The 21,760-nt window shown below is 39.2% G+C and overlaps 2 protein-coding genes across 8 annotated transcripts in view; one reads left to right on the top strand and one right to left on the bottom strand.

The window, feature by feature from the left end:
- EZH1 (enhancer of zeste 1 polycomb repressive complex 2 subunit) overlaps nucleotides 1-21,760 on the bottom strand; it is a 519,099-nt gene that overhangs the window by 459,538 nt on the left and 37,801 nt on the right. For 5 of the 7 annotated variants that reach the window (XM_075847030.1, XM_075847027.1, XM_075847025.1 and 2 more), the window contains exon 3: nucleotides 20,994-21,105. The exons of the other annotated variants lie outside the window; for them this stretch is intronic. The gene's annotated coding sequence lies outside the window, so the exon portion shown is untranslated. The remainder of the gene's footprint in view (nucleotides 1-20,993; nucleotides 21,106-21,760) is intronic. 7 annotated transcript variants of the gene reach the window in all.
- WNK4 (WNK lysine deficient protein kinase 4) overlaps nucleotides 1-21,760 on the top strand; it is a 158,821-nt gene that overhangs the window by 93,039 nt on the left and 44,022 nt on the right. The window contains exons 5-10 of the mRNA XM_075847024.1: nucleotides 17,242-17,330; nucleotides 19,333-19,552; nucleotides 20,201-20,558; nucleotides 20,971-21,110; nucleotides 21,288-21,364; nucleotides 21,603-21,744. Coding sequence (XP_075703139.1) covers nucleotides 17,242-17,330; nucleotides 19,333-19,552; nucleotides 20,201-20,558; nucleotides 20,971-21,110; nucleotides 21,288-21,364; nucleotides 21,603-21,744 — 1,026 coding nt within the window. The remainder of the gene's footprint in view (nucleotides 1-17,241; nucleotides 17,331-19,332; nucleotides 19,553-20,200; nucleotides 20,559-20,970; nucleotides 21,111-21,287; nucleotides 21,365-21,602; nucleotides 21,745-21,760) is intronic.

Consider the following 21,760-nt stretch of genomic DNA (forward strand, 5'->3'; position numbering starts at 1 on the left):
GGAGCTAGTATGGGGCTTAGCGCTCCGATCACTCGTCCCTATACATTTGTATGATGTCGGCAGCACGTCTCCCTGCTTACACAGAGAAAATGTGCTGCCGACAACGAAAATATTTTACACTTTTAAAACGATACAATCAGCAGATAAACGAGCGTTTGCTCGGCTATCTGCTGATCACTGCCCTGTTTACACCAGGCAATGATTGGAAATTCTAGAGTTCTATGAACGCTTGTTTGCCCGATAATTGGCCAGTGTAAAAGGGTCTTAACAGTTAAAGGTAGAGAAGGTTGAAAAAGCATTAGGATAAGGCCTCATGCACACGACCGTAAAAACTCCCATTATTACGGGTCGTAATTACGACCCGTAATAACGGGCTCATACACTTCTATTGGCGACGGGTGCCTTCCCGTTTTCTTACGGGAAGGTGCCCGTGCCGTTAAAAAAGATAGAACATGTCCTATTTCAGGCCGTAATAACGGCACGGACAGTCCATAGAAGTCTATGGAGCTCCCGTAATGACGGGTGGCTACATGTGTGCACCCGTCATTACGGCAGCGTTGCTAAGCGACGTCAGTAAATAGTCACTGTCCAGGGAGCTGAAAGAGTTAACTGATCGGCAGTAACTCTTTCAGCACCCTGGACAGTGACTACCGATCAGAATAAAGAGCAACCTGTAAAAAATAAAAGACGTTCATACTTACCGAGAACTTCCTGCTTCCTCCAGTCCGGTCTCCCGGCCGTTGCCTTGGTGACGCGTCCCTCTCGACATCCGGCCCGACGTCCTGGCCGTCCTTGGATGACGTTTCAGCCCATGTGACCGCTGCAGCCAATCACAGGTCAATCACAGGCTGCAGCGGTCACATGGACTGCCGCGTCATCCAGGGATGTCGGGCTGGATGTGAAGAGAGGGACGCGTCACCAAGACAACGGCTGGGTAAGTATGAATTTCTTTAACTTTTATTACAGAAAGGGCTGTCCCTTCTCTCTATCCTGCACTGATAGAGAGAAGGGGCTGCCGATCAGTCCACTGGCAAAGACATTTGCGCTCACAAGGGTTACTGGGAAAAGAGCAAGAGGTTGACTAGCATCAAGATGGATGACCTATGCAGACATCATGGACATGGCAATGTGAAGACTGAAGACTAAAACCTTAGTCCTAGGGACCATTCATATGGTCCCTCGGACCTAAAATGTGTTTAATAATTCTGTTACACATGAAATCTTTATATCTGATACATTTAACATACAAGAGGAAATCGGAAAAGATGTGCTGTTGTGCTGATCATCAATGCAGAAACTTAAATCCATTTTTAAAGGCAAGAACTCTGTCACCAGACTATAAGTGCCCTATCTCCTACATAATCTGATCGGCCCTGTAATGTAGACAACCGTGGTTTTTATTTTGAAAAACAATCATTTTTGAGCAAGTTATAAACAATTAGTTAATTAGTTTCTTAACCCGTTAGTGACCGGCCCATCGTGTTTCTACGTCGGTCACTAACGGGCCTTATTCCGATGCCATAGACTTTTTACGTCGCGGCATTGGAATAAGTTTACAGAGCAGGGAACTGTCAGATCTCCCTGCTCTCAGCTGCTAGAGGCAGCTGAGGGCTGGGAGCGTCCCTGCTCTGCCGTGTGAGATCGATATTAGTATCGATCTCACCCGTTTAATCCCTCAGATGCGGTGCTCAATAGCGAGCACCGCATCTGAGTGGTTTTGGAGAGAGGGAGGGAGCTCCCTCTCTCCCCCACCGACACCCGGCGATACGATCGCCGAGTGTCTGTGTCTGTAATGGCAGCCGGGGGCCTAATAAAGACCCCCAGGCTGCCTGGAGTGAATGCCTGCTAGATCATGCCGCATGCATGACCTAGCAGATGCCTGTCCGTGTTAAACGGACAGGCAGTAATACACTGCAATACAGAAGTATTGCAGTGTATTATAATAGCGATCGGAGAATCGCATATTATAGTCCCCTAATGGGACTAGTAAAAAAGTGAAAAAAAAGTTTAATAAAGTTAATTTGAAAAAAAATTTGAAAAAAAATGAAAAACCCAGCTTTTCCCCTTACAAACTGCTTTACTATTAAAAAAACAAAATAAAGTTAAAAAGTTACACATATTTGGTATCGCCGCGTCCGCAACGACCCCGAGTATAAATCTATTACATTATTTAACCCGCACGGTGAACGCCGTAAAAAAATAAATAAAAAACTATGGAAAATTGCTGTTTTCTGTGAATACTGACTTTAAAAAAATGTAATAAAAAGTGATCAAAAAGTCGCATCTACTCCAAAATGGTACCAATAAAAACTACAAGTCGTCCCGCAAAAAAAAAGCCCTCATACGACCGCATCGGCGAAAAAATAAAAACGTTACGGCTCTTCAAATATGGAGACACAAAAACAAATAATTTTGAAAAAAAAGCGTTTTTACTGTGTAAAAATAGTAAAACATACAAAAACTATACAAATTTGGTATCGTTGCAATCGTAACAACCCGCTGAATAAAGTTATTGTGTTATTTATATCACACGGTAAACGGTGTAGATTTAGGATGCAAAAAAGAGTGGCGAAATGTCCGATTTTTTTCTATTCCCCCCCAAAAAAAAGTTAATAAAAGTTAATCAATAAATAATATGTACCTAAAAACGGTGCTATTAAAAAGTGCAACTTGTCCCGCAAAAAACAAGACCTTATACAGCGATGTCGACGCAAAAATAAGAAGGTTATAGCTCTTGGAATGCGACGATTGAAAAACGTAAAAAATTGCTTGGTCATTAAGGTCCAAAATAGGCCGGTCATTAAGGGGTTAATAGACAACTTGGCGTGTTTTTAATTTTTACCAACTGGGCGTTGTGAAGAGAAGTGTATGACGCTGACCAATCAGTGACCAATCAGCATCATACACTTCTCATTGTTCCAGCCCATTGTTACAGTGTGATTGTGCAGTGAAAGAAACTGGGCTGGAACAATGAGAAGTGTATGACGCTGATTGGTCACTGATTAGTCACTGATTGGTCAGCGTCATACACTTCTCTTCACAACGCCCAGTTGGTAAGAAGTAAAAACACGCCCAGTTGTCTATTAAGAAACTAATTAGCATAAATGTAAAATTGTTTATAACTTGCTAAAAAATTATTTTTCAAAATAAAAACCACTGCTGTTATCTACATTACAGCGCCGATCACATTATGTAGGAGACAGGGCACTTATAATCTGGTGACAGAGCCTCTTTAAACCATTGTAGTGAATGGTGACAATATTTACTTGCCTAAATACCTGGAATAAAAAAATAACTTCTATTGACCCCTGTAGTATGTCAAATGGCGACTCTCCTTTTACCAAGTTTGCAGTTCCATATATGTATTGATCTGTGTTTAGTCCACCAAATGTGGTTTTTACAATCAAGGGACTTGATTTTAATGCTGGAGCAAAGCGTAGCCAGTTTTCAGCCCGAATTTCTCCCAAACCAGATGCAGCACTGACTATTATCAGATTACACACGGCCTGATTTTATTAACCTCGCATTAATGAGTGTATGAGGCCATGCTGGGATCTGATTACACAGTATGGAGAGCAGATAACAATGCTCTCTCAAACACAGATTCTTGTCAACCTGCCATAGAATTTAAAAGCAAGTTCCATTTTTGTGTTTTGTTTATCTAATCCTTGAGGTTATGGTTCGCTGGGAATATCATGCATTGTCTATCTAAAAAATGTTTGCCTAGCGCATGAGGTGATTCTGTCAGTGGGTTAGAGAGCCAACCTATAGTTTAACCGCTTCCCATCAGGAGGCAAAGTATGGAGTGGGCTCACGGCTAAGGGTCCTCTTACACAGCTTGACATGGAGCTATGATGTATTGCAATTGCTCGTCCCCATACAGTTCCATAACGTTGGCTGAACATCTCCCTTTAAACACAGGGAGATGTGCTGCCGACAAAAATAACGCCATGTTCACACTTGGCAGAATTTTTTCCGTTGCAAATGTTGGTGCAGATTCGGGGTAATTACGCAACGAATCTGCACCAACATTTGCATATTTGACAGATAATTCAGACGTTGCACATATCACAGCAGACATGCCACAGATTTCAGTTTTTGCATTGCAAAGGCTGAAATCCGCAGTGAAATTCCACTGCTCCTTCGCAACATAATGTGCATGCTGCGGTGGGAAAATTCTGAACCGCAGCCTGATTTCTGCAACGTCTGTACGAAGTTTCCAAAAAATGTATAGAAACAAATGTACAAAACCACTGCTGCAGAATTCCACTGCGGACTGTCCGCAGCAAAATACAACAGCAATTCTGCCATGTCTGAACGTGGCCTAATACTTCAGCATGCATAAACAATACGATCAGCCGATGAACAAGCGTTTTCTCGTTCATCGCTGATCGTTGCCCTGTTTACACAGGGCAATGATTGGGAACAGGCGTTCATATGGAGGCTCGTTTGCCCGATAATTGGTCCGTGTAAAAGGGCCTTAAGATGCTGGTGATGTAGGGCTTAATAGGAGCCTGTAACATACACAATATACTACAGTACATTACTATTGCATTATATTGTGCAAGTGATCTAACGATCGCTGGTTCAAATCCCCTAGGGGAGCTAATAAGAAAAAGTAATAAACCTGTTAAATTAACTTTTTGGTTTATATACAAAAAAATATTAAAAGTTAAAAAAACACCTTTCCCATTTTCCCCCAAAAGCAGTGTAAAAAAATAACAAAAAATATCATAACTGGTATCGCTGCTTCTGTCAAAGTCCGAACTTTTACAATATAACATTATTTAATCTGCATTTTTAATGCCGTAAAAAAAGAAAAAGTAAAACGCCAGAATCTCTGTTCACCTCATCTCCCACAAAAAAAAGGTTAAAAAACTAATTAAAAAGTCTTATGTACCCCAAAATGGTACCAATAAAAACTACAGCTCATCCCGCAAATAACAGGGCCCCACACCGCTCAATCAACACAAAAATAAAAAAGGTATGGCTCTCAGAATATACGAGACAAAACACATTTTATTTTTAACAATTAGTTTTTTCCATGTAAAAGTAAAGAAACGATACATTTGGTATCACCATAACTGTATTAACCCGAAGAATAAAGTTAACATGTCATTTTTACCGCATGGTAAAGGCTGTAAAAACAAAACAAAAAAAATGGAAGAATCACTGTTTTTTCCCCATTCCACCCCACTAATGGATTTTTTCTAGTTTTGTAGTACATTATATGGTACCTTGATAAACTACAACTTGTCTGGCAAAAGCAAGCCCTGATATGGCTATATTAATGGAAAAATAAAAAAGTTATGGCTTTTGGAAGGTGGGGAGGAAAAAAATAAAATAAAAAAATGGCTGCGACGAGAAGGAGTTAAAAGATCAAATAGAAGCAAAATACATGTTAATTTACAGAAGACATATGGTATATAGTATGTAGTAAAAATCTCCATAGACATTTCATTCCTTGCTTGTTTCCTGGAATGTAGACAATGTTTATCAAAGGTGGAATTTTACTTTAAACCTTTGTACATTGTTTTCTTTCTCAACTACTGGTGACAAGAGTGTATAGACTACTGACACCATGTTCATACTACGCAGGAACGCTTTTGGCTAATAAGAAAGATCAGGCTCAGAAAAAGTAAATTCCTAGCAGCTGCTCTCCCTGGTGTATTAGCATTGGATTAATTCAATGGAGAGAGGATAGGGGTTGTGGTGATGTTCCATAATAACCGTTCTTCACTCTCTATTGGCAGAGTACAGGTGCCAAAAGCGGTGTCTGTATTCTGGAATTTTATTAACTCATGCCTTGAGAAAAAGATAAAAAAAGAGAGAAAACGGCGCTCCTCTAAGGTGATATCGTTCTGATATATGTTGGATAGGAAGTAGCTATGAATGGAGCTCACCTTGGTGAGTTGTGCAATGTCGCCAGCACAACTTGGCTTTGTAGCTTGTACACACTCGATCACACTGTGCTTGCCTCTGGAGCCATAACCGCATGGGGTGAATTCGTGTCAGGAACTCATCTCCTCGCGATTTTGAAGTGATGCGAATTTGGAAGAAAAAACTGCTCCTCTATATGGGCGCTCAGATGTGAATTTGAACTAGTATCCTCACAAAATCGTCGGGGTTTGATACAACGATTTTATTCAATGTGCTATTAAAACAATAAAAATTCAGTTGCTGCAACGCGTTTCAACTACGCACTGTGGTCTTCATCAGTTTTTTCTTATTAACTTAATTCAGTTACTATGTTTATACTAGGGAATTGCTGTAACTGCAGTTCTCCAAAGTATATGTGAAGTTCAGCAAGCATAAACCTACATGTATTAAAGGGGACCTGTCACTTGTTCAGTAAAGATACATTTCCTACCTCATGTCCTAGGCGCTGTCACGCTGATGCAGTGTAATTTGTGCCCCAATCAGTTTTTTACTTTCCGACTTAGGTGCCATTTTCTTATTATGCTAATTAGGCTATACTAGCCAAAGGGGCTTGAGGTTTCATTGGGGGCGGTGCATGTGTTGGCTGTATGACGCTGTCCTATCAGCGTCATACAGCTTCTCCCCTTTTCTGCACGGCGTGATCTCAGCTTATATCGTGAGGAAGCCATCACAGGCCATGTGGAATGCCAAGCCTCCATCTACAACTTCTACAAACCAGCATGTTTTGTAAAATGGACTATCTTCATCCACCTGTTCCTTCCTCAGCCAACTGTCATCTCTACTCCCAGGAGTTGTGAGTTGTAATCTGGCACAAGTGTGGGGATACAATCAAATATTCCTTAAATATGTATATATGCCTTCATACGTCTCCAATTACACACAAATTGTCCAGTATTGTCCCCTGATGAAGCAAGTAGGTTGGGGAAACGCATTGGGACGGTTATGAAGTATCAGTGTTGTGGTAATTTTATGCAATATTTGGTGTTTAGAAGTTACACTAATTGTGTGTGATAGAATTTTTGTATCCCTGGAGTTTGTCCATTGGTGGCGCATGGTACCACGCCATCTAGATATAATTTTCTGGAGTGGATACTCCTGGTGATAATTGTGGGTTGCTTATTAATTCAACCCTGGTTGTGTCAGGGGTATTTGGGTATCAAAAGAATTACCTAGAGTATTTGGCTATGTTTTATGAAGAGTTCCCATTCTGTGATACTATATATTAATTTGACCATATAATAGATTGAATATTCCTCTAGACAGTGCACCCCGAGATCCATAAGCAAGATCTTCCGAGTTACTGATTCATGAATGTGATATCACAACTGCCAGAACTTCAGTGACATTTAGGTAGAACAGAAGGAGTAGGGGAGCAGGATTGAATGTATAAGTTATATGTCATTCAATGTTAAAATTTGGGGACAATCCCAATCGATACTGGAATGGCCATCGATGATTTTTAATGAACATGTGTTAGTGCAAGGAAACTAAAAAATCAATGATTGTAAGATTCGATAGTGGCAATATGTAATCTTATCATCATTTAGTTAAAAAAAATGCAATATATCCTAGGCTGTTTTTTCTTTTGTTAAATTAGTCGTCTGTTTTTAGGCTTATTTTCCAACCTGGCATTGAAGGGGTTTCTCTGGCAAACACCAAGTTCTTGTACTCCGAATCCTTTACAAAACAAACTAGCCCTCTGGCATGGCTGTAATTACTTATTAATGGAATGGAAACTTCAAGCCTACATATTTGATATAATCAGCTTAATAGCCTGCAGTACGGTGAAAATGCGGATGTGTGTGTCTGCCTGGTACTGCACCGAGAGCAGTGAAGACCAGTCTAATGCTGATTACTCCTGAAGTTGGCACAGGCACAGAAAGTGCTCTGTAGTACAGTCTCATGTTGCTGGTAAGCCTTAAATCTGTGATTCCAATGAATATGGGAATAGCATAGCGGGCACTACACTTGTCTTATGCCGTAACAAGAAGTAATTTAGACCCAAGGGAAAAATAAAAACGGAGAGATTTCGGAGCAGTCTTTAGATAATCTTTTAATCTTCTACTTCTGACAGAGATTTAATCACTAGTTAGGATACAAAAGAAGAAATTATAGCAACTTAATTAGATACATCTTTTAACCTTGACATTGATCTATAATGGGAATAGTTATTTTTTGTTTCTTTTGTAGGTTTGCATCGAAACATAATGGATTTCTAAGAACAGCTATATATATATATATATATATATATATATATATGATGAACGGCTGTCATATTCATTCTTCTAATATAATTTGAAGCCTTATAGATAAATATCAATAACACATTGTCACCTAGTGCACATATTAACCCCTTGAAGTCCCAGCCATATTTTGTTTTTCAGTTTTTTTCACTCTCCGCCTTCCATAAACCATAACTTTTTTATTTTCCAAGGCTTGTTTTCTGCAAGAAAAGTTGTAGTTTCTATTGCCACTATTTATTTATTTTTTTCTTTATCATCAATTTTTATTAAAATAAGAAAAATATACAATATATTGCAACGCAGTGCAATAAAACATCAAGACTCTACAATATATTTTTGTAAATAACATGAAGAAACAAGTTATGAGGTAACCTCCCGGACATCAAAAAAAATCACAGCAAATGAAGAGGATCATCGCTATAACCGCGATGTAGTGCAATATTTAGGGAAACCAGTCCCAGAAAGCTTTATACCTATGGGATATTAATTGCTAGAGTTTAAAACAAGTAGAATTCCGAAAACACAAAGACCAGACAACAAAGGGAAACACATACAGAAATGAAAGCAGCAGAGAAGCAGCATTACAGGCATTCAATATTAGCACTATTTAAAGTACAATATAACGTACTGGGAAACTGGCCATAAGTTTTGGGGGGTTTCGTTTTTACATCTTTCAACATGCGGTAAAAACAACAAATTAACTTTATTTTGCTGGTCAATACAATTACCGTGATGCCAAATTCATGTAGTTTTTTTTTAATGCTTTACTACTTTTACAAAGAAGAAACGATTTGTTAAAAAAAAGTAAAAAAATTTGCATCGCCACTTTCTAAAAGCCGTAAGTTTTTTTTTTTCCATTGATTGAGTGGTGTGAGGGCTTTTTTCTTTTGCGGGACGAGTTGTAGCTTTTATTTGTATGATTTTTTTTATATATATTTATATTTTTACTACTGCAAACTTTATTTTACTTTTTTACAATTTTATTAGTCCCCCTAGGGGACTTGAACCAGATCACTGGTTCAATATACTGCAATACTGATGTATTTCAGTGTATAGTCATTTTTACAGGCTTCTGTTAGAGGCAGGGCAGGGCTTAACAGAGGAAGAAAGAAGGCAGACCTGGGGGCCTTCATTAAACCCTTGGGCTGCCATGAAAACTATCGGCACCCCGCGATCACTTGGTGGGGGGGTGATGGGCTGTCGGAGGGGGCTGCCCTCCTCTTTCTAATGGCTTAGATGCTGCGGTCGCTATTGACTGCTGTATCTAAGTGGTTGAACGGCCAGGAATAGTGTTAATGTAGGGTGTCAGCTGTAATACACAACTGACACCCGCAGCGTATGGAGCGGGCTCAGCACGTGAGTCCACTCCATACTTCTCCCCCTCCACCATGACGTACCAGGACATCATGGTGCGTCAAGGTGTTAATACAAATGGTTGAGTACTACAGAAGATATATCTACCATAAACTAGATATAGATACATTTTTACATATTTATGTTCAGCTATAGCAGTGGTCTGCAACATATGGGTCTCCAGTTGTTGCAAAACTATAACTCCAAGCATGCTTTGATAGCCCGTGGACGTCACAGCATGCTAGGAGTTGTAGTTTCGCAACAGCAGGAGTCCCACAGGTTGCAGACCACAGACCTATAGCGTGTTTGTCCATCTTGTGGCTCTACTGACACAATTTATATTCCAAGGGCTTGAATAGAAACTGTTCCATACAATGACTTGAGCCCCACAAATCTACTCCATTGGATGGGGGACTTTATGTTCTGGTCACTAATGGTCAGATTGTCCAGCCTAAGATGGACAGGGTGCTGTATCATGTAAGTAATACCTGGAATGTATTTAATTTGACTATACAATTGAATATTCCTCCTGACATTGCACCCTGAGATCCATAAGCAAGATCTGCCATGTGTGCAGGAATATGATAGATTTGGTTGTTCATTCACTGAACATTACAGTCCTACCAGTCTGTTTCCATTTCACGCTAATTTCTTATTTGCAATTCTGATTTGACGAAGATATGTAAAGTATTATTTTACTGTGAAATAGAGTCTAGTTCGCACCATGGTATTCAACCTTTCTAGTGGCATGGAAGGCCTTTCAAGCTTTGGAGAGCTTTGAGAACAGGCAGAGGAATCATATTTGGAATGTTGTGTTTATAGGAAAAGGTCCGACAAGGTTTGGAAATTCCAGTGCAGGAAAGCATGTTTAGATGATAAACATTTATAAATAGACCATAAATGAAAAGAGGGAGAGAGCTCGGAACAGAGATGGCGTTCTCGGTTTTATCAGATTTTAATTAGTCCCCAGTGATCTGCACACCTGGAGACAGGACTCTATATAGCTGCAGCTGTGGACGGTTGCAGGTTGTGCAATATCCAACCACATGTATTTCAGTATTTTTGCAGAACACTCAGAAATGTAAGCAATTTATCATGTATTAGCAAGTAACAGAAAGAAAGTTGGAATTAAATTAGATGTGAGGGAAACATGGACCTCTTTACATACTACGTCATATTTTGTTTAACTGATCAAATAAATGGGATTCAGCAACTTTCTAAGCTATACATTGCTGTACCTTATTGGGGCCTAGCTTGTCTTTGCTCATCAGAGGATGGAAATTAGTTTTCCAGGGGACACATACAACCCTTAAAAATATCACATGCCACTCCCATTGGGCACGTCCTATACAGCATCTTAAGAAGTCTGCAGTAATGCAATGACTGTGACGACAGGATTAAATGGGTGACGCACTTATAAGGTTTACTGCAACTTTTCCGTTGTTTGATACCAGTTACGCATTATTTGAATTCCAAATCTACTGGAGTATGTTAGTATTAATGGGGTTGAATGGCCTATCATGTAATTCAGGGATGGGATAGATCCGACAGAATGGGAGCCGCTCTTACTCATTGGCTCTTCGCTTTGGCTCATAAAACAGGACACCATAGCCATAGAGTTACATAAAATTCTGTACATAAAGTTACATAAAATTCCGGGGGAAGCGCACTGCATAGAGAATTATACAGCTCCAATTCAACTCATTAATAAATTGAGACAACGCCCGCACCCTCCCCATAATAAGGGCTGTCCAGGAATTTGCAGACAGTGAGTAACCTTGGCTGACACCTAATATTTTGGTTAATTAAGGTGTTTCATAAAGGAAAGTTTATCTATGATTTACTTATATTAAATATAAATAGGTCCACAAATGTGTTTTTCTAATACAGCGCTCCAAGTCCCTTGTTTCCCTTCACACAGTCATAGAGTTACGTGATAAAATTCTGTTTGCCTTGAGCCGTCACTTGGGGGCGCTCACTGCATATGAACTTGTACAGCACCAATTGAACTCAATACTAAAACAGTATGCAGTGAGCTCCCCCTACTGGGGTCATAAAGAATTTTATTATTTAACACAGCTTCTCATGAAAGTAGGTGACGCTATTAGCACCAATTTCATAGGAAACTAATAATCTGTAAAAACCATTCTGTTCTTGCTTGAGTAAGCTGGTATATCTAGCTACATTTCTGCTGAAGCCATGCACATGTGTCTTATGTTCTGGTGTTCTAGGGGTTAATATATTGCCGCTAGTGCTATTCATGTGAACATCAGCATGTCAATGAGCCATTAGAGCTGAAACTTGGCATCTCTCAGGTAAATGTTACACAAACTGCCTGCTATATATGCACTTACTATCAACATTAATCATAAAGGAATGATATTCTCAAATATGAAACACCAAAATAAATTACGTTTCTAATGAATAGGCGATTATAATTCTTACAGATTTTCCTATAATCACGTCATTGAGATCAGTACAATTTGATTCCAAGAAGTGCTGAACGCTAAGAGCCTGTTGAAACTTGCATGATTTTGTATGTTCGGATTTGCGACAAACTAAATTCCATATGAATTGATATTGTTTCCTGGAAAGTGAGCTAGTTGTGTTTCACATGGGCTGCATTATGGCTGACAAATATTATTTTGTATATAGGATTTTCATTGATTCTGTTCATATACAAATATCAGCTGTCATACATTTACAAAATGTGTGCAAGTTACACAAATATATATTACTTTCTATTAGTTTAGAGCCCACAGTGTCTCTTTCTATTGTCCAAGTGGTGAGCCAGTCTGTTAAAGAGGCTCTGTCACCAGATTTTGCAACCCCTATCTGCTATGGCAGCAGATCGGCGCTGCAATGTAGATTACAGTAACGTTTTTATTTTTAAAAAACGAGCATTTTTGGCCAAGTTATGACCATTTTTGTATTTATGCAAATGAGGCTTGCAAATGTACAACTGGGCATGTATTATGTGCGTACATCGGGGCGTTTTTACTACTTTTACTAGCTGGGCGTTCTGATGAGAAGTATCATCCTCTTCTCTTCAGAACGCCCAGCTTCTGGCAGTGCAGACACAGCCGTGTTCTCGAGAGATCACGCTGTGTCGTCACTCACAGGTCCTGCATCGTGTCAGACGAGCGAGGACACATCGGCACCAGAGGCTACAGATGATTCTGCAGCAGCATCGGCGTTTGCAGGTAAATCGATGTAGCTACTTACCTGCAAACGCTGATGCTGCTGCAGAATCAACTGTAGCCTCTGGTGCCGATGTGGCCGACACGATGCAGGACCCGTGAGTGACGTCACAGATCTGCACTGCCAGAAGCTGGGCGTTCTGAAGAGAAGTGGATGATACTTCTCATCAGAACGCCCAGCTAGTAAAAGTAGTAAACACGCCCCGATGTATGCGCATAATACACGCCCAGTTGTACTTTTACTTTTCAACACGCCCAGTTGTACTTTTGCAAGCCTCATTTGCATAAATACAAAAATGGTCATAACTTGGCCAAAAATGCTCGTTTTTTAAAAATAAAAACGTTACTGTAATCCACATTGCAGCGCCTATCTGCTGCAATAGCAGATAGGGGTTGCAAAATCTGGTGACAGAGCCTCTTTAAAGTAGTGCCTAAATTAAAGAAAACTTGTCACACTTGTATACACTGTCAGGTTTCACCTCGCATTATGAATAATAAGGGAAAGTGGTGGAAAAACATAGTAAATCTGTTGTACTATGTGCATATTTTCACTTGTATGTGCAGCCATTTGAGCTTCAGTCACCACATGCTTTCATTCTCTGGAACAGGAAGTAGCTGTCTGACCGCTACATCCTGTCAACCATATTAGCTCACATGGGACAACACCTGATCGCCCAAAGGGTCCTGCACCTCTAGGCATGTAGCGTGTGAAACAGGATCTGATATCAGTGGCAAGATGTTTATTTATCCATAATAAATGTCTCAAACAAGGAATGATGAAAAATGTAGTTCAATGGGAATAGTGAGCAAGGAAGTCATTTGTTTCTGCTCTTGTTTGAGTATAATAGAAGTAAATATAACTGACGGCCTTGGACATAACTGCATGAAAAGCGATGTAAGATATGAAGTATTTTAAACAAATATAGCAGTTTTATTGTACAGCTTGAGGGACATACACTTAGCCGTTTTTGGAAAGATCTATGGAATCTATGGAAATAGGCCATAATGTATGGAAGCCCCACATATTTTTTTTTTTTAAAGTGAAGATTAACTTTTGGAGTTATTTTAAGGATTATATAATAGCATTGATGTTATTATTTGAATTTCACCCTTAAGAAAATAATAAGGATAACAATACAATAGGATATTACTATATGTGCAGTTTCTTAGTGTAAATGTTAAGACTTAGTATGTTTAAAAAGTTTAGATTGGATATGCATTGGATAAGATACCATTGCAGAAGGAATTTTGAGGTAAGTGCTCTTTTATTTATCAGGTTACAGATCTATGTAAAATCCGTACCAGTACCTTTGTTAGGCGTGGATAGACTGATGTCTCTGTTATGGTTTCCTGCATCAACAAGTAGGCAGCTCTTGACACTCCCTCCCACTCGCCAATGATCTTCTGCTCCAAAATCCATGAACCACTCTATTAACCGAAGCAGCACAAGCTGCGCATTCATTCTGAGCTTTTGGTTGCCAGAAAAAACAAACCATAGAGAGAGCTAAAAAATATTGTTTACAGGGACTGGACTGACTGTGCTGTTCTCTGAATTATCTGAGGCCAAGTAAGGTGCATAGAATTTAGAGGTCAACCCTTCTAACTAGCCTTAAGACTATTCTTGTTTATATAATGCCATGTACATTAAGGTTTTAAGACTTATTTTTCCATACAAAAACGGAAAGTCTAATTTAATGTTGCATGAGGGCAGATTAATTTGCTCTGAGATATGTGACTTTGATGTTTAGACGTCTAAGCCTTGTCAATTGAAGTTGTCCTGAAACTTTAGAAACTGTAAGACAATATTTTTTCTTGGAATTCTATGTAATGCTATAATTCCTTTTATAATATATTAATAATGTACTTTAATTAGTATATAAGTCAGCAAAGTGGGCCAAAGAAGTTGAGCAGCTAGATTTTCAGTTACTTACTCACATGGACACATCAAACTATTTTCTGTACAGTCAACTATTACAGCAGTGGGGTCAGGACATGTACAGCCATCTTTAATATACAAGGTTGTTCAAAAGTCTGCTGTGCTTTCCTATACAGCTAAAAAAAAAAAAAGGTATGCTGATGCATACCAGCCCGAAAGGGCACTCTTTTGGCCTCTATCGGGTGAATGAGGGCCTATGGATACGTTCAGTGGCAGAAGCTTTTCCGGCGCATGCGTCAAACAAGTTCACATATCGAGATGTGAACACAGCCTAACTAATTCTGTTAAAACAGTTATTTTTTCTTTATACTGTACCATTTCTAGAGCTATGACGTTGGGTTAAAAATGAATGTGAGAGTTCAGGGATAGTGTGGTGGCTCCATTATAGAAGATTTGAGAAGGTTACAGGACTAAACAGATAAGAAATGCTAAGTATAGTAATACAATAAATAGTAATGATGGAAGTTTATATTCAGATATATTTAAAAAGCATCACCCTGAAAGATAAAAAAAAAAATAGAAATATATGTTTGAGTTCTCTTATTCTTTGAAGATAATTAAGGCTCTGTTCAGACTAGCATCATGGCTTCCATTTTTTTAGGAAAGCCATGATACTTTCACTAATCCATTTTCCAATGGATCCAAACCGACACTGACAGACCCCATTGACTTTAATGGGGAGCATTGAGGTTCTGTCAAAGTTCAACTATTCTTGCTGTTAAAAATAGTGGAATGGCTGACGGACCCTCAATGAAGGTTCTCAACACAAGTGTGAACAGATTAGAAAAACATGGCTGCTTTCTTCCAAAAACGGTACCACACTTATCCATGGGTTGTGTATGGTATCTGCTCTATTGATGTGAATGGGACTTAGCTGCAATACCACACACAACCTGTTGACAGGTGTAGCACTGTTTTTGGAAGAACGCAGCCATGTTTTTTCTAATCTTGGACAACACCTTTAATACTACATTCGGCCATTTTACGTTATCTTGCTCAGCCATTTCTGTTATAAAAAATTCCAATGATGACAATTAATAATTTTAGCCATAGTAGCAACTATAGGTGTTCTCATTTAGCTTTCCACAGAACCTGAATAGTATATCATTTTTATTTTGCGCAAAGTCTTCGGAAAGGGGGCACTAAAATGGCCACTATTAGGCCTCAGTCACATTAGCATCGGGTTCCGTTCATGGGTTCCGTTAGACCTTTCCGCAGACTGCACTTTTGCTTGCATGAAATAAACGGAAATCTAGCGAACGGAGGCAAATGGATGCATCTGAAACAAAAATTTTACCATTGAAATCAATGATAATTCAAACGAAAGCGATGCTTTCCATTTGGACTTTTGTTCATCTCTTCTTCTGATGGAAGAGACCTAAACGGAAGAGGACAGTAGTGTGAACTTAGCCTAACAGAACATTCAATTATTTAAAATAAGAAACTATAATAAAAACATATAAAACAAAAATAATAAGTTTACAAAGGTAATGCCACTTAAATGATGGGTAGTATTAGCCTACTATAGTGGAAAGTAAATCCTGGTACCTGATAGAATGCATGTAAACACTATGCCGACCTGCATCTATAGACAACACAACAGGATATAAATGGAAAAATTGGTCTATGTCTTCATACTATGTAGAAATGTGTAAGATAAATAGCTGTTACTTTGAGAACCCTTGAAAGTAAATAATTGAGCTACAGGGATTAAAATTTACTTTAATGATACAATGCCTTTAAGATTCCTCCTGTCGGTTCGTGTTTTAAGTGTCATACATTACGTAAAAATCTGTGTGCTTCTGCAGTTTGTCTATGTATTTAACACATCAGCACTAAATGAATTAGCACAATAAACCAGCTCTAAACTCCATTGGTCTTGGAAACGTCTACAGTTACAGAGCGCTGTCTTAGTTACGTTGCTGATAATATACATTTAGCGATGTGAAACACAACACAGGCCCTTGTGAGGCTCCTATGGAAGAGGATGAGGGAATTGCTATAGAGAGAAGAGGATTAATTGTGATGAATGAGGGTCTCCAGAGACAGTGTGTCTTTATATGTTAATTTGTTTTTAGAAAACAGGCAGTGTGCACAATTAGCGTATATATTCCTTTTAAATGTGCTATAGTGAATTGAGAATTTTTGAAATCTTTTCCATATAATGTGGTCTGTGTAACAGCCTTGATCATTTACACAGGGCAATTATCAGGAACGAGTGTTCCGTGGACGCTCGTTTGCCCAATAATTGGCTGGTGTAAAAGGACCTTAAGATTCTACAAAATCTTCACCATAGAGTCAAGATACAAAATAATGAGCTACAAGAATACACTAGTACTGTTAGTGTCCAGAATATGGTGTTTTTTGGATTCCTATAAATATATATATAGAAGAGTACATGTACAGTTTAATCTGAGCTCCTGGCATCCAGCACTGTTTTATGGTCACTCTCATGCTGCGTGCCCAGCCGGCAGGTCGTTGTGGTGTTACTATTTCAGGCCTTCCATACAGAACTATGCTTGGCCAAACCTTCTTGACCTGACGTTATGTTTCTTTTCATCATCTGCAGGGCATGAAGCCAGACAGTTTTTATAAAGTTAAAGTCCCAGAGCTTAAAGAGATCATCGAGGGCTGTATACGCATGAACAAGAATGAAAGGTAAACCCTCCTCAAAAAGATCAGTAACAACACTGACCTGATCAGAGGACAATAGCTGCTCACAGATCAGGGGAGAGGTGTGGAGAGGCAAATAGGGAGTTGTCCTCCGGCAGTCAAAGGTTCAACTCCTGTGTGAGGTTCAGCAAAAAATTATTACATTACTTCACACTGAAAAGCTCTTATTTGGCATCACTTCAAACCACCCATAGGTGTTAATGGAATATTATATACCTATAATTTATAACCTATATACTTGTCTCAGACACAGACACAGTGCAGATCTTTATTTGTATATAGGGGGTATAGAAGTATGCTAGGTTTATATTCAAAAACATACAAGCACTTTGTGTTTTTTTTGTGTCTAGTCTGTGGATTGTTGTCGTATTTGCTTCGTGTAGAATATTGAAGGTGACACTCCGGCCAAAACAAAACGTTCCCATATGCCCCATTCTGGTATTCCACGTATCAGTCTTTCACCTGTTATTTTTCTTGCTTCTTCTATCTCTATATATCAGACTGGGATGGTTGCTTAGCATCAGTGTGAATCCGGCTCGGTGACACGCTTTCTCTACTTGAGTCTATGGAGATCTAGGTGTCACCCATCACAGGTGTCAGCAGTTCCTGTACCACACTACACGGGGGGGGGGGGGGGCAGAAACTTCTATCATCAGCCACCACTGATACTTAGACAGGTTCTTGTCACACAGGTATAATGTAGAAGAATATAGTGCAGCCTCCCTGTCTGTATACGTATGGTTACCCAGCTTATTTAAGAGGCTCTGTCACCACATTATAAGTGCCCTATCTCCTACATAAGGAGATTGGCGCTGTAATGTAGGTGACAGTAATGCTTTTTATTAAAAAAACAATCTTTTTTCACAACGTTAGGAGCGATTTTGGTTTATGCTAATGAGCTTTCTTAATGCCCAAGTGGGCGTACTTTTACTTTCGACCAAGTGGGCGTTGTACAGAGGAGTGCATGACGCTGACCAATCGGCATCATGCACTCCTCTCCATTCATTTACACTACACTAGCGATATAGATATATCACTATGTGCAGCTACATACACAAACCCTAACATTACTACAGTGTCCTGATAATGAATACACATGAAATCCAGCCTGGACGTCATGTGTACTCAGAATCCTGACACTTCTGACTCTTTTTTGTGAGATTCCGGCAAGTGAAACCAAATCTCGCGAGATTACGGAGCTAAACGAGATTTGGTTTCACTTGCCGGAATCTCACAAAAAAGAGTCAGAAGTGTCAGGATTCTGAGTACACATGACGTCCAGGCAGGATGGTCATGTGTATTCATTATCAGGACACTGTAGTAATGTTAGGGTTTGTGTATGTAGCTGCACATAGTGATATAACTATATCGCTAGTTCAGTGTAAATGAATGGAGAGGAGTGCATGATGCCGATTGGTCAGCGTCATGCACTCCTCTGTACAACGCCCACTTGGTCGAAAGTAAAAGTACGCCCACTTGGGCATTAAGAAAGCTCATTAGCATAAACCAAAATCGCTCCTAACGTTGTGAAAATAGATCGTTTTTTTAAATAAAAAGCATTACTGTCACCTACATTATAGCGCTCATCTCATTATATAAGAGATAGGGCACTTATAATGTGGTGACAGAGTCTCTTTAAGAGAATATAGAGGGTATGATAATCACCATGTCCTCCAGCATGTAGAAATGGTATGGTCTTTAGCTGGTCATGTGATGCTGTTCTGAAGCATCATGGGATTGATAGCAAAGCAGAGAAGGAGAGAAAGCTGGAGACATCTAAGCATCAGGATGGAGCAGAAACAAGGCAGCAGTTGAAAAAGTAACTAGAGTATACATAAGTGTAGAGTGTGGTATACAGTCAGGTGGGGAATACAGGCATGGAAAGTTGTGTTTCCACTGGAGGTCTTCTTTGAATATAGGATTTGGAGTTTCGGACTTTTCTTGTGTTATCATTAAGTTATAATCAATGAATTATAAACTTTGACAGATATACTATCCAGGACCTGCTGGAGCACTCCTTCTTTCAGGAGGACACTGGAGTACATGTTGAACTGGCTGAAGAGGATGACGGAGTCAAACCAGCCTTGAAGCTTTGGCTAAGGATGGATGATACCAAAAAACTGCATGGCAAATACAAAGATAACAATGCTATCGAGTTCCTGTTTGACCTCTACAAAGATATTGCTGAAGAGGTGGCTCAGGAGATGGTAAGAATGTAATCAACCCATATTATTATATAGGAAAGTAAATTGACACTATTTAATACTTTCCTAAAATAGACAGCATGTTACTTATAAGTGGTATACGGCCAACGAACACCATCCATCACTGTCTTATAAACCAACTTTACACTAAACTAAACTTGTATTTTGCAGTTATGAGTTACTATGAGGCCTCAACCTTAGCAGTTTTCAACTTTACAAACTTGCCATTGTTTAGAATGGTTTCTGATCACCCCATAACTTACTAAAGCTAAATCTCATTAACTATAACATATATTGTTCAAGATTTGGCAATTGATTAAAAGCATTGATTCTTTTGTATATCATTTCACTTTGATATCTCCCAGTTACCTGTTCATTGCAGTCACATCTCCTAGAGAGTCACCCTAACAAGATCTTAATCTTAAAAAGATCTTTATAGATGTCATATGATTTAAGAGACTCTTAAGGGCCTTTTACACAAGGGGATTATTGTGTAAAATATCAAGTATATTGAGTAAAAGTTCATAATCTTTGCCTAGTGTAAACATGTTCTGTGCTTGCACATATGTTAAATAGACCAACAAATCTACCTAGGCCATTTATATTGGTTAAAAAGTTATATGTAATTCTGTTTTTGCATGTGTTTCCCAGGTGGTTCTTAACTTTGTTTGTGAAGCTGACTACAAAATTGTGGCAAAAGCTATCCGAGACCGGGTATTGGCCATAAAACGTAAGCGGGAGAAGGTGAGACGTGCCCAAGAGGAGCTGAAGAAGAAAGAAGAGGAAAAGCAGCAAAGCATTTTACAGCTTCTTGAACAGTTGAGAGGGCCTCAAAGCATCACCGCCATTACTACTCCCGATGGGGCACCTGGTCCTACAGCTCTACCAACAACCTCAGACTCTGCTGAATCTATCAGCAGTGGTACATTCCTGCCTGAACCAGAGGAGCCAGAAGCAGACCAGCATCATCCGTTCAACTTCAGACACTCTTGTTACTCTTCTGCTACATGTAAGCTATATTTTTTGACCAATGTATACCGAATGTGTTATTCAGCAATTGACATGTATTTATATTTGGCTATAATAGTAAAGCGTAGGTTTGTAACGGCAAAATGAATCACTCACTAGTGTAGAATTTCAAATGTTGGTGATTGTCAAAACTGGATCGGATACAGCAGCCAACATTGGTCATTTGTATCGAATGCAAAACGTACGTAAAAAATAATAAAAACGATATTTAATTTTTGGGCAGAATAAAGATGATAAATGTGCGAGGTGACTAGTCTTATGTAACCTTCAGAGTGTTTTCAGATGTAATGTCAGTGTCAGATTGGTCAGTAATGCCTTCTTCTTTGCTTTCCACTTCAATTTATTTAAGTAAGCATTTCATCTTGTATAACATATTTGTGTTTTTTATGCAGCGGACTGTGAGACAGATGGGTACCTCAGTTCTTCTGGATTTATGGAGGCTGTAGACGGGTCCCAAAGACCTTCAAGTGAAGCCTCTCAAGAAGATCCCAATAGCCCCCCAAGCACTCAGCCGGAGATATGCTTTCCTGCGGTAAGTAGAAAAATAGCTTTAGAATTTATCATTTATTTAGCGTATAAAGATACCTAAATATCTTGTTTATTTCAAATGATGGGAATTTTTATCAAACGTGATGTCTGCTATTGTAAAAAATATTTTGTAATGGTGCTGGGAGTGAAAAGTTAAATTATCACTGTCTTCTTTCTCCAGAGTATTGCTGTAAGTGTGAATTCAGACTTAACACCTCCTCTTGGACTTCCCACTGACATATCTTCTCCAATAGATAGGTGAGCAAAAACAAAAAAAAAGCTCAACAATCTCCTTAATTGGGGCTGTCCCAGTAGTAGCTTACACACCAAGAGTTTTATTTTATTTGCACAGTAGTGTCCTAAACTATCCTCATGTGTGGCATGTCAGTGTTTGCAAATAAGTTTCAACGACATGCTGTGATCTTTAATAATGGGGATTGTCTCCTTTCCGCTTTCCTAGAATCATGTTACTCAGCATGTTAAAATGTATTTTCAGTTATGCATCAGACGTGGCCTCAGGACAAAGTGATGGCTGTGAAGGCCTTTCACCTGGAGAACGGAGTGTCAAGTCCCCTGTAAAGAAAACACCTGCTAAACTTTTGCGGCGCAAAGCAAGGTCGAGACTGCGCATAATTAATGTAAGCATTCACCTAA

The sequence above is a fragment of the Rhinoderma darwinii genome, chromosome 13 (assembly GCF_050947455.1).
Source record: "Rhinoderma darwinii isolate aRhiDar2 chromosome 13, aRhiDar2.hap1, whole genome shotgun sequence".
Taxonomy (NCBI): domain Eukaryota; kingdom Metazoa; phylum Chordata; class Amphibia; order Anura; family Rhinodermatidae; genus Rhinoderma; species Rhinoderma darwinii.